Genomic DNA, 13,317 nt, shown 5'->3' on the forward strand with positions numbered 1-13,317 from the left:
ATGTTGGACAAGCCTTTTTCTATTGTAGTTTGTGCTTGTTCTGTTTAATGCTATTTTGCTGTTCTATCATTAGAATCTTCCCTAGCTAGGACCATTGACCTTTCATCTTCCTCTGGGCTTTGTCCTCTTCCAGAATTATTTACCATACCTTTAAGTAGGGAACTTGAGATTTAATGGTTATTTTTGTTTTGTTATCCTTACTTAGGTGTTAGGATTTTGCCAGTTTGTAGTTCTTTACAGAGTGTGTGTGTTTGCTTGGTCTCTCTCATAAGTATATTACTCAATACTGTCAGAGTAATATTTTCATGCTCTGTTTTTTTTGCCCCTCTGTTCTCTCACCACCCCTTCCCACCCATCCTTTACTAATTGCATTTGTCTGCTTTTTCTAGTTCCTTGACACATATTAATCCCTGGTAGTGAATGAGGTGAAGCAGTTACTTGGGAAGCTGGTGCTGACTTTGTGTTATAGATGTTATAACTAAATAAGATCTATTTATAGATGTGTTATTAATGTATTTATAGATGTATTGTATTAATAGATAGATGTATTTATTAATGCCTATGCATTTAACTTTAATGTAAGTTAGCACCATGAGAAAATTTCAAAAGATATCAGCAGTAAGTCAGAGGGTTTATCTACAGTTAATTAACTTAGGCAGGTTAATTATTAACTTGTCCTTTGTTTTCATTTAATTTTAATTAATTTGAAACATTTAATTAATTAAACATTTAATAATTAATTTTTGGAACATTCTTTTTCTAATGCTATTAAGTAGCTCAAAATTACTAAAAATTTTAATTAAATCTTAAAATAAAACATTTGTTTTTTAACATTTATATGCTTAATTTTAGTTTTCTAGAAGACTGGTCCTCATCATTTTATCATTTTTCTAGTGTTAAGTTTATTAACAGTTTAAAGTTATTGTTTTTTTACCCACTTTCAAATTATGGAAATTTTGTTCATTCAGACAACTTAGAGGTAGTTTCATTAGCAATAATCTATAGTTATGAAATCTGTAACATTTTAAGTTTGATATTTTAACATAGATTAATAATTTTATTCTCATTATTTTGGTTTGTTTAAAATGTTTGTTATATTAAATTAATTTATAATTTTTTTTTATATGCATAGCCAGTTATTCTGCCTGATTTTATCGAAAGATGTAAAGACGTTGTAGAAGAAACATTATACGAACAAAGAATTGGCCCAGAATTAAGAGTGCAAGACTTTGATGAATTTATTCATCTTATTAATGGAGAGGTAAAGAAATTGAATTTATAATTCTTCCTATATGCGTGCATGCCTATTTAGATTTCCAGTACTATATATGAGAGCTATGCTGGGAATTATTTAATGAGGAGTAGAGTATAACTTCTCTTTTGACATGCTAAACAAGGAGTTTTATTTCATTCATAAAAAATTAATATTAAATCCACAAATTAGTCATTTAACATTTCTTATAAATTTTGTGGGGAGTTAAAAAAAAATTGTTTTGGCATCCTTAAGACAAAAATATAGAGCAATTGGGAAGATACGTATCTAAGATATTCAAATTTTCTGTATTTGTTGACAAATTTGTCACTGTGAGGATTGAGAAAATTTTTATTTAGGTTTCAGGAAGTGACTATTCTGGGGACCAAAAGTAGATAAATTTCTGTTAAATTAATAAAAAAAGAAATTTTTCAATTTTCAGATGGTTTTATGGTTTATGAATCAAGAAATGTAATATCCAAGTTGGAAAACCAGTAATCTCTTTTATAATATTTAGGTTTGAGACTAACAAAATTAGAAATTAGCATGTAAAATATATTTTTTCAAACTGTAAAAATAAAAAAATATGTGCAGTAATAAAAAAGATGTGTTTAAATAAATAAAAAGCAGTAACGAATGAAGATAATTTAAAGAAAACATGTCTGTACAATGGTAACATGGCCTGCCCAAAAGAAAACAAACAAGAATGAACAGAGACTCGCCAGTCCCAAACCACAACTTATCTCATAATCCTCATATTTCAAGAGAAAACCTTAAACTCAAAAACTTGGAAACACTTAAACTACACTAAGGGAAATGGCAACTAGACAATATCTTCATGGACAAACACTATCACAAGGAGATCTACACTGTAAACGTCCTCTGAGGAGTAGCTCAGGCTCAGATCACTGTGTAATCAAAATTAAAATTAAATTCACTCCCCAAAGAAAGCAACAAAACTAAGCCCCCAAAACTAAAAGAAAAAAGGACCCTACCCAACTAATCAAAACTGAAAATTACCAAAAAGCAATGAAAAAATAACAATCATGGTTAACAACCTTAAACAAATCGCAGAAGAATTAGCCTCAATAAAATCATGCAAAAAAAATCAGTGGTGGAACAATGATGTGTCAAAACTGTGGAAAAAGCATGACATCAAGCATGGCTATTTAATCAATCTAAAAAATCTGAAATATCCTTCCAAAATCTAGTAAAAAAAAAGAAAAGAAGCAACTTGAACCCTAAGGAGAACAAAAAGACAACACCATAAAGACACACTGAAGTAAGTAGAAGAAAAATTCAGTAAAACACAATCAAGAAACTTCTGCAAAACCTTAAAAAATTAGCTCAAAAAATACAAATCTCCAATTCTACTAATAAATAATGAAAACAGAAAACTGGTATGTAACAATAAACACAACGCAAAAATCCTGGATAAATACTTCAACAAATTTCTAAATTTTGAAGAACTGACAGTTCCTAAACTTCAACACCAGCATCCCAATAACAACACCACCAGAAAACATCAATCCTCCCACTACAAAAGCAAAGAAGAATTACAAAGCAACGGGAGATGATCAGACTTTTGTGGAGATCTGGAAACGTGCAGGAAGATCAGCAAAAATTACCCTTCATCAACAGCTTGTCAACATCTAGATCAAGGAACTACCACAATACTGGATGACAGCCCTCATCCATCCAATATACAAAAACGGGAACAAAACAGACCGTAACAATTGCAGAGGAATCTCAGTCCTAGATATGACATACAAAATTCTTTCAAGAATTATCCTCAACAGGATTGGTCCACAACTCTAGGATAGTAACAGGGAGGTTTCAGACCCTGGAGGAGTTATCCAGACCAGATCATGAGTCAAGCTAATAATGGATTACAACAGGAAAAGAAACAGAGATATGGGGATAACATTTGTAGATTTCAAGAAAACTTATGACTGCATCTAAGAATGGCAGTGGTGGATTGTGCCAAACTTAGTCGTATACAAAGAGTTAGAACCATCACTGAAACCATGTGTAAGAGCAGACTAGGATTCTTTGGACATATCATGAGGATACAAGATTCAAGACTTCTAAAACAGCTAGTACAGTACATTCACGACTTGAAAAACACTAAGAGAGGATACAGATGGATCAGAGAAATAGGAGAGGATCTGAAGAAAAGTTGGCCTTACACCAGTAGACACCACAGATAAAATTAAATTAAACAAAAAAATCAAGACCAACAACCCTCACTTCACAATCACAAGAAAAAAATAACCCAAACATTTTTAATAGTAGAAAGGGCACAGATAGAAATGTATGAAAAAGTACTAGAACTGCAAGGACTAGGACTAGTATTGGGACTGCAAACAGTCCCATCGAAAGAGACTTTGATAACAGACTGACTAAGTGATCCTATGTGGTTATAAAAGATAATAATAATAATAATAATTGTATTCTAATCTATTTGGTATTATTATTGGACATAATTCTGTTAAATGAAAAGAAAAATAATTTAAATTGAAAATAAATAATGGTATAAAACAGTTAATTCTTCCAGTTCTATTTTGTTTTTACATCAAGAGATCAAAATGAATGTTTCTCTTAAGTTTTTATGAAAAAATGTTAAAAAAAATTTTCTTTAGCAATACATATGAAAAAATTTGAATGATTAAACAAAGTTTACCACCCTGAGAAAATTTTGAAGATATCAGCAGTAAGCCAGAATTTGTGTATAGTTTAATAACTCAATTTTAACTTACGCAGATTAACTTATTAACTTGTTCTTTATTGTTTTCATTTAATTGAGATATTAAGGTAATAAATAGGAAGTCTATTTTTTTATTGATAATATGGCAAAGCAACTCATTTAGATTTCAATAACTAATATTTAATTTTGTAGCCTATTAACAATCTTTTGCTAAAATTTAGTTAAATTTGCTACAGTTTTAGTTAAAATTGTCATAATGTTATGGAATACTCTTGCAGTTATCAGAAAAAGAGAAGACTAATGTAATTCTTAAATTTAAAATTTTGTACAATATTCCACACTGACATTAAGTTATAAAAGGAAAGCTTATTTCATAATGATGCTTTTAAATTTTTTTAATTAAAAATAAAACTGTGATAAGAGTAAAATAAAAAAACCACACTGTAGTAATAAAGTAAGAAGGGAAAATAATATTACTCATTTACCATGTATACATAAAATATTGATTCAGTTAAAACGTAGTGGAAAAACATAATTTATAAATAAATTGAAAAGAGCCAAATGGTTGAAAAGAAATGAAAAATATTAGTCGATATTTGCGTAACACACTCAACTCTCCTTATTTACATCTGTCTGTTAAATAATTGTATTGTAACTGCTAAATAATTGTATTGTAATTAAATTGAATTCGCTGGAGTTCTGGTGTGTGACATGGCACAATTCCTTCAGTATTAGTTTTCAAAATTCTCATGTAAGATAGTATTGGCTATTTTAACAACTGAATATTAATTATTTGTGCATTGTAATTCTTCCTCTGTTGTTTGTCTGTCTATTAACTTTGTGTTCCTTTATAAAAATAAAATTTCTCAAGATTATACTCACATCCTTTGGTTGGCTTGGTCCAAATAGGTCATTGAAAGATTTTCAATTTTGCTTGAAGTATCTCTCTTAAGTACTTATCAAACCTAGTATTCTACCTTCAGAATTATCTCTTTGAGGCATGAATTGCAATCTTTAATGGGTATAAAAACTTGTCTTTATTGTATATTAAATATTTTTTGGATTTGTAGAATATATTTTGAAAATCTGATATTTTAACACTAATTTTAATTTGCAGACTCAAGAGCTACTAGATAAATTTTTGCTAGAGGAGCACCCATTTTCAGAATATAAAGAAAAAGTGGCATACTTTGATTCATTAGCGAAGAATATTCCGATTGAATTGGAGCATGTTGTTAAAATGGGTTTATTTGAAATGCATAGGGAAGAGCTAATTTCAACATTGGTTGCACAAGCTAAAAATATGAGAGATCAATTGACAGCTAGATTAACAAAGGATTATCAAGCATTGTGTAAACAGTCAGTATATGCTGAATGTATTATTTTTTTTTTTTTTATAACAAAAATGTAGTTTTGTAATTAAATTTGTTTAAAACTAATTTTACTGTCATTTGAACACCAATTTTCACAAATATCATGTTTTTAATCATTTTCTTCAAAAGGTTTTGTTGCTCTTATTACAATTTTCAATGATATAATAAATTATATTTTTTAGATTTAATTTACTAAGCATTTGGCACCGTTGGTATTAAAACAATTGTATAAAAACTTCCACTTACCAACAATTGTCAAAATATATTTTCAAGTACTTTCGGAGCAGTCCCATCATCAGGAATTTCTTATAAGATGTTAATTCAAAATTCAAATGTATAATTATATTTAAATTAAAAATTGTTATGTTCAAAATAATTGGTTGTCAAATAAAAATTATTTGTATGTCAATAAGACTAATGTCATCTCCGAAAGGCAATAATAAATAAAATAATAGTCGTAAACATGATATTACAGTCTTGATGTACAAATTATTTTTATTTCTTTATGACAGACTATTATCAATGTAACAATTTTTAATTTAAATAATTATAATTTAAATTTTGAATTAACATCTTGTAAGAAATCCCTGATGATGGAGTTACGGCTCCGAAAGTACTTGGAAATATAGTTTGAAAATTGTTAGTAAGTGGAACTTTGTTTACACAATTTATATTTTATGTGTGTGCGCACCTGAGCGTGCACACATGTGCGCGCGATTTATTATACTTGTATTTCGTCATGATGAGTAATATCATACAGCTGCTTGCAAAGATTTGTATCACCTCTTTAGAATTCTTTCTCACAAATATCCAAGCCTAATATCAGTAAACCTGCTGATCTTGTCCTCTCTCAGGCTGATCATAATGTTTTGGAAGAAAAATTAAATAACATTGGCACTAACATTCTTTGTTGATGCAATTTAAGAAGTCTTAAGTGCATCAATAGCGTTAGTAAATATCTTAATGACGGAATATGTTTTGTCATTTTTAAGAATAACTTCATTATTGCAGGGTTTGGTTTTGTCAGTTATGCAGTTATATGAATAAAAAATGTACAAATGTAAAATATTGAAAATGGGGAAATCAATTTTTTTACACAATTTGTAATTATATTAAATTTGACAAATTGTAATTTTATACCCAATAAACTTTTAAAATTGAAGTTGGCATGGGAAGGCCAAGTAGTGTTCTATTATTGAAGATATTTTTGCACTCAAAAGTACAGTTTTTGAAAAATATCTGATTAGAAACTGTTAGCAATTTTAATTTTGATCAATTGGAGGCAATTTGGGTTATTTTTTGAGTTATTTGTGTTAAATATTTATTTTGCAATTGTTATATATTGCACATTTAAATATGTTAAAAAAACTTAAAATAATTGTTTTACCATTAAGCTTTTACTCTTGGTTCTGCCATTACTCTGTTATTATTTGCTGGATTCCTTAAATAAGCATTGTAAATAATCATTTGGTGTTAATTTTTGGGAGGACCGCATTTAGGCATTTTTGCAGTGTATTAAATATTGAGTTAGAGCTAATTTCATAGTTGTTAATAAAAATTTCTGCAGCATATTATTTCAAGGTGAAAGTTCTAAAAGTTTCTTTTACTTGTGTCTGAACTAGATTTCAGTGGAACGTCTATGTTAGATTGTTGTGTTGGATGTGGGAGCTGGTGGTTGAATTAGGTTTGATATTTGAAAGATTTTAGTTGTCTGTGTTCAAAAGAATTTTTTTGTAAAACCTAATATAAATTGTATTAACAATGAAATTAGAATTCCTTGCATAATCTTCTTAAAATCTCCTAAAATTTATTTATCAGATATTAATGAGCTTGTTTTATTTGTATAGACTGGGTGAAGATTATCAAGCTATATCAGACAAAGCATTGAAGAAGCCATCTAACACTGCTGAATTAATGAAATTGATAGAATATGTAAAATCTGTTGAAATGCTAACAGTTTTTGAGATGGAAGATCGGCTGAGAGAAGTTATGAATTATATTATTTTTCTTTCTGACTACACAATATTGACACCTATTGAAATTAAACAGAATTCATTAACATTTTTATGGTATAATCGAATGGGACAGATTTTAGAGGACAATCGTCAAATTGTTGAAGCTAAAACAGTTGAATATCAGCAAGATCTTAAGGTACATGTGATAAGTGCGCTATTGATATTACTTTAATGCTTTAATATTAATTTATTTATTTGGATTTGTGCTATGTGTAATAGTGATTAATGGTAATCCTATTTAACATCAGATATTCACAGCTGTGGTTTTTGTTGTATGTAGTATGTAGATATGTAATTTATTCTGCAAATGTTGGAGGGGGGGATTTAACCTGAAACTGTGGAAATTATTCCAGTATGTGGCAATGTAAATGTGTCTTTCAGAGATGTTCACTCACGTGCGTAACAAAGACAGCAATAACAGTTTTTATTTTTTCATAGTATTAAAAGAAACTAGGCAAAAAATAAATAGAAAAAGTTTTTTAAAACAAAAAGAAAATTTTGTGATACATGTACATAAAGTGTAAAATGAACTTTATAAGTGGATATAAAGTTGACACTACTAAGCTTTCATATAAGTTTGATTTTTTTTATTTCTATGACCTCTCAACAATTAATTGTAAATGTTAGTTGTCACTTGGTCTTGCCTAGGCTCAGGATGATAATTCCAGAGCTACTAAAAATTATTGCCCAAAGAAATACCAAAACCCTTCAGTATAGGATACTGTGAGGGGCATCAAAATCTTTAGTTGTACTATTGTAAAACACGTGAAAATATTAATGAAAAAATTCTTTTGTTCAGATATTAAGATTTGATGTACCTGAATCTTACTTTTCATTAATGAACCTCATTCTTTTTAAAATATCTAAACATTCAGTATTGTATCGATGCTCAGCACAAGAAACATTAATGAAAATGACAGCTTGACAAATAATACTATCTTAGAAGTGATAAATTTAATAAGAAAAAATTTAATAAAGATAGAAATTAACAGAGCTGACAGAAACCACAAAGTGGATATGCAGTGGCTCAAATTATTGCTCTGTTAGTTGTTTCTACAAGGGGCAGTCAATAAATAGTTGCATTTACCCTGATTCATTTTTTAATGTTCCTTTTTTATTTTGTTCATTTTTTACATGGTCATTACACTGGGAACAAGTCAAAACAGTTTGCTGTGTGCTCTTTACATATAGGGGAAAAGCTGTCACTTTGCTGTTGCATAAATTGGTTTTTGCACACGGGGCAGTAGACGCAGCATGGCTTGCCATCTAGTTTTTAATAAAAATTAACCATTAAGGATATTTAATCTAACAAAAATTTACATGCGTTATAAATTTAAAGCCAAATTTTAAAACAGAAATCAAATTTTTTCAAAACTATATTTAAAGGGGACCTTAGCTAAAAAATTTCAAACAACAAATTAAACAAATTACATTTAAAAAAGGATCTCCTCCCTTGTGCAGATATAACTTCAAGTCACCCCTAACTGAAGTTAAATAAATTATAGCTTAAACCAGTAATAAAATAAAAAGCTAATAATTTAAAAAAAAGAAATATTAAATGAAGCTACCCCTAACATTATCTAATTTAAATGAAAAAACAGTAGTTAAAATAAATAAAAGTTAACTTAAAAGTTGACATCTAAAGCCACACAAATGTAAGATAAAGCTACCCCTAACATTATCTAATTTAAATGAAAAAACAGTAGTTAAAATAAATAAAAGTAAACTTAAAAGTTGACATCTAAAGCCACACAAATGTAAGATAAAGCTACCCCTAACATTATCTAATTTAAATGAAAAAAACAGTAGTTAAAATAAATAAAAGTAAACTTAAAAATTAAGGTATAAAAACCACACGAAAATAAGTCAAAGCTATCCTAACATATCATAATTTAACATAAAAAAAAAAACAATGGTTCAAAGTATATAAAAGTGAACTTAAAAGTTAAGAAAAAAAGCCACACGAAAATAAGTCAAAGCTTTCCTAACATTATCATAATTTTATATAAAAAGAAAAACAATGGTTCAAAGTATATAAAAGTGAACTTTAACAACAATAATATTTAATTCATTTATAACAATAGTATAATAATAAATTTGTTTTTAAAGAACCAAAATAAATATTTAAATAAAACATATGTAATTATCTTATTAAACTAAACCTTAAGATAGGAATTAAACCATGAGGTTTTTTTTTTTTTTTTTTTTTTTTTTTTTTAATAATTATATATTTTTAAATACACTTATCATAATATAATTTATATTCCTTAGGTTTTTTAAACTTTAAAATTTATTTAAATGAATAAAATTATTTTTAATAAAATCCTATTTAATTTAATTAAAAGTCAATTTTAATTAAATCCTTATAAATTAAGTATTTAATTAAAATTAAAAATTATTCTTATTAAATATCTTGTTGATGCATTTAATTAAATAATTTATTTTAGATGATTATTTTTACAAAAACTATTTTACATTTAAATAAAAATCTATATTATATTAAAATCTTTGTTTAAATATAAGAGGTTATCTATTATATAATAAATTTTTTAATTTATATAACACTTATGAATTAAAATATTATATTTAATAAGATTAAATATTAAAGGGAGAAATAGATATATTTAAATAAATATATTACTATATATAATATATATATATTATAATATAACTATCTTTTTTCTTTTTTGTAACATAATAATTAATCAATTGAATGATATAATATAAATATCTTATTATAACTAAAAATTTTTTGTTGAAAAATTAAACTCAAAAATCAAAAATTGCAAAAAATTGCAAAAAAATTGCAAAAAATTGCAAAAAATTAAATAAGCAAATAATGTACCGTATAAAAAAAAACGATATATAAAAAAAACAATGGATTTTTATACTCAAGCAAGATGCCTGATTAAAGGATTACTTTGATGAAGTAAATTAAGTGAAACCTCACTCATGCTAAATTGTAAAATCCAGAATTAAACTGAAACTAAAGAAATCAAAATTCTTAATGCATCACACATCCTTTTACAAAAAGATAAGCTAAATCAAGCTTATGGGTTCATACCCCATCGATAAAGGATTTCATAGGACGATCCCTAGTAACGGTGAGTTCAATCGGGATTTGATGTTTGTTCTTGTGAATTGTACCTACAATAGTCAATTTATGATTTAGAAATAAATTGTTTGCAAGAGGGACATTAGTAAAATAGTTGTCCATAGTTACATTATACCCTGTATTCTCTATGGGTTCAATAAGATGTTCCACTATACTGCTGGCATCATTTTGAATAAAATATGGTCCTTGAGGTCATTACCCAGAATACACTTAGTCTACTTGAGTAAAAAGTATGGGCATCTACAAGTGCATACACTGTTATCCCATATACTTTGCTGATTTATTTGGGATATAAATCCGAAACATACAATGACTGCAAAATGCGTCCCAGCATTTTGTCGATAGTGGCATATTCATTTATTGAATAACCTTCTTTACATTTTTGAACAAACTGGTCAAAAAGCTACCTAATTGATGGTAAGTTGTCAGAGTAAGTTTTCTAGCAGCTCTGGTATTTTTTTCATCAAACTGTATAGCTAGAACCAGTGTTTGAAATTGTCTCTTTGACAGTACAGCGGAAAAAAATTCTGGACATTTTCATTGTTGGTCCATAACTCAATATTTAGATGACTCGCCTTTTTAACATCAGCTAAATGAAGTACACCCAAGAAACCTTCAATTCAGTTATATCAGTTTGTGGTACATCCCTGATGCCACGTGTGTATCAGTGGCTCATTAGCAACAATTGCTGGTTCGTGCATTGAGCAATACCTTCAATTATGTCTTCTAGAAAACTCCAGAAATCCATAATTGTGCTTTTTCCTCTAGCTACATTTCTTACGTCTGGCAGGCAATCTAGTAACAACTACATTTTCTCTAGCAGTTTGGGTAGGTCATGACGATGCTGGATTGTACACAAACCAATTATTACTTTTGCCACCCTTACGATGGAAGATCAGACTGCCGGTGCCACTAGTTCTTGATTTGAGTGTGCACTTGCTGCTAGTTGTGACAATATGTTGGCAGGCTGCAGATTTGTTTTCTTCCTGATGTTCAGGCTCAGCATCAGTGTCAGAAAAAACTTCTGCTTGTAACTCAACAGCAACTTCGGCTTCGTCATCAGTCTCACTATATGTGGACTCTCTTCCAATCATGCCAGAATGTGAAAATCATTGTCCTGTTCCATTATTCTAATAGACAGCTGAACTATCAGATTCCAAAATACTCAATATAATAAATAAAAAATAAATACAATAAATAGATATAAATAAAAACATAAATACTCAATAAAATTATATCACAAATTATAAAAATTACCAGAAAACTTGAATAGAATTATTAGATATTTTCTAACAAGTAGACTGACGTGATAACTCACACGACAGACCATGCATGCCTCACTTCTGACCTTCGGGACTTCACCACCAGGCCCCCACAACGATGTCCAGCATCAACACTTGTGTAAAAATGTCCTGCCAAGGCAATGACAAAGTTTAAGATTCATACTTAATGTAACAATGTTTTTATTAGATTTAATTTTATTGTTAGATTTTATTTAACATGCGATCCCGGGTTAAAGGTTAGCATGTAATAGGAGCAGTTACTCCATTAACTGACATGGGTTTTCAGTGCTTCAATATCACTTTCTATTCTGCTTATTTACATAGCCGTCAGGAGAAAATGAGCTTCTTCTGACAAATATATGGCAAATAAAGTTTTCATCACCACAAATATTGCAACCAAATCAGCATTTTTTAATTCCTGAACGGATTTTTAAGGGGTGAAAACTTTTTAAATATTGATAATTTGCTGGTATTCAGTGATAAAGCATGTTTAATTGCAGAACATTTTTGGGTTGTGTGTTAATGGCAGTTCAAACTCTCATTTTTTCTGGCATTTGCAAATTTTGCTCCTCCTTTGTTCTAAATTTAATGTGGATCTGGTTTTTCAAGCTTTACAACCCATAAATTAATTTCATGAACAGGTTGTACTGGCCCATGATTCAAAATATTGAACAGGTTGTGAAATTATCTTGACGCGGCTGTTGCAGAGTCACCATTTTTATAAAACAATTTAATACAGAAAGCACGATGTTGCATTTGACCACTGTTCCAAACTAAATTGCTTTAAATGACAACAACAATATATCATCAGTTTCAGCGTCCTCACCCAAACATCAAATAAATAACCAGGCTTTTAAGTTTTCATGCTTCACTGACGTGCTCTTTTGTATTCTTTTTGTATGTTTTTCCTGTGGAAGCTAAACTTATGAAATCAGTGTTCTGAAAAGAGATCTGCCCACCATATTTTCTTTTGATATTTTAAGCAGTTTAAGATCCTTCTTGACTTCTTGAAAGTTGAATATTTCTTCTATTCATTCTGTAAAGAATTCTTTACAGATGTCCATAAAATTTTAATCTTCTTTTCCTTAAAAGATGATCAATTCTTTCCCAGTCTTTGTAAAAATCTTTCTTTATCCTTCTTTCAGTTTGCAATGTTTTTATTTGTAAAGAAATTTCAAGCATTCAGATCCATATAAAGCTGCAGGTAAAATTTACTATCTTATGTGCCTAAGTGTAGTATTTCTCAATATTGATTTTTTACACTAAATTTGTTCTGTTACATGAAATAGGGTTTTTCATTTTTTGTGCTCTTGCTTTTTATTAGGAGATAATTGCACTGATCGAGCATTTTTTATTTGGAATCCATTCAGTTTTTCATATATTAGTAATTCTTTTTTTCTTGCGCATTTTTCTAATTCTATTAGTTTAGTTTTTTCTTGAGATTATTTTTTTTAATATAAAAAAATCTTTTCCAATTATTTGAAATGCTGTTGTACATGTTTTATCATTAGCATTTTTTTGATTTCTAGTCAAATTTTTTAGTCAGGGTTTTATTCTGTCATCTGGTTTAAC

The 13,317-nt window shown here is 28.6% G+C and overlaps 1 protein-coding gene across 1 annotated transcript in view; it reads left to right on the forward strand.

Annotated features, from left to right (window-relative positions):
* Positions 1–13,317, forward strand: part of LOC142319287 (dynein axonemal heavy chain 7-like) — a 187,489-nt gene that overhangs the window by 3,983 nt on the left and 170,189 nt on the right. Inside the window, exons 4-6 of the mRNA XM_075356394.1 lie at positions 1,133–1,261; positions 5,077–5,318; positions 7,180–7,483. Coding sequence (XP_075212509.1) covers positions 1,133–1,261; positions 5,077–5,318; positions 7,180–7,483 — 675 coding nt within the window. The remainder of the gene's footprint in view (positions 1–1,132; positions 1,262–5,076; positions 5,319–7,179; positions 7,484–13,317) is intronic.

The sequence above is a fragment of the Lycorma delicatula genome, chromosome 2 (assembly GCF_047948215.1).
Source record: "Lycorma delicatula isolate Av1 chromosome 2, ASM4794821v1, whole genome shotgun sequence".
Lineage (NCBI taxonomy): Eukaryota > Metazoa > Arthropoda > Insecta > Hemiptera > Fulgoridae > Lycorma > Lycorma delicatula.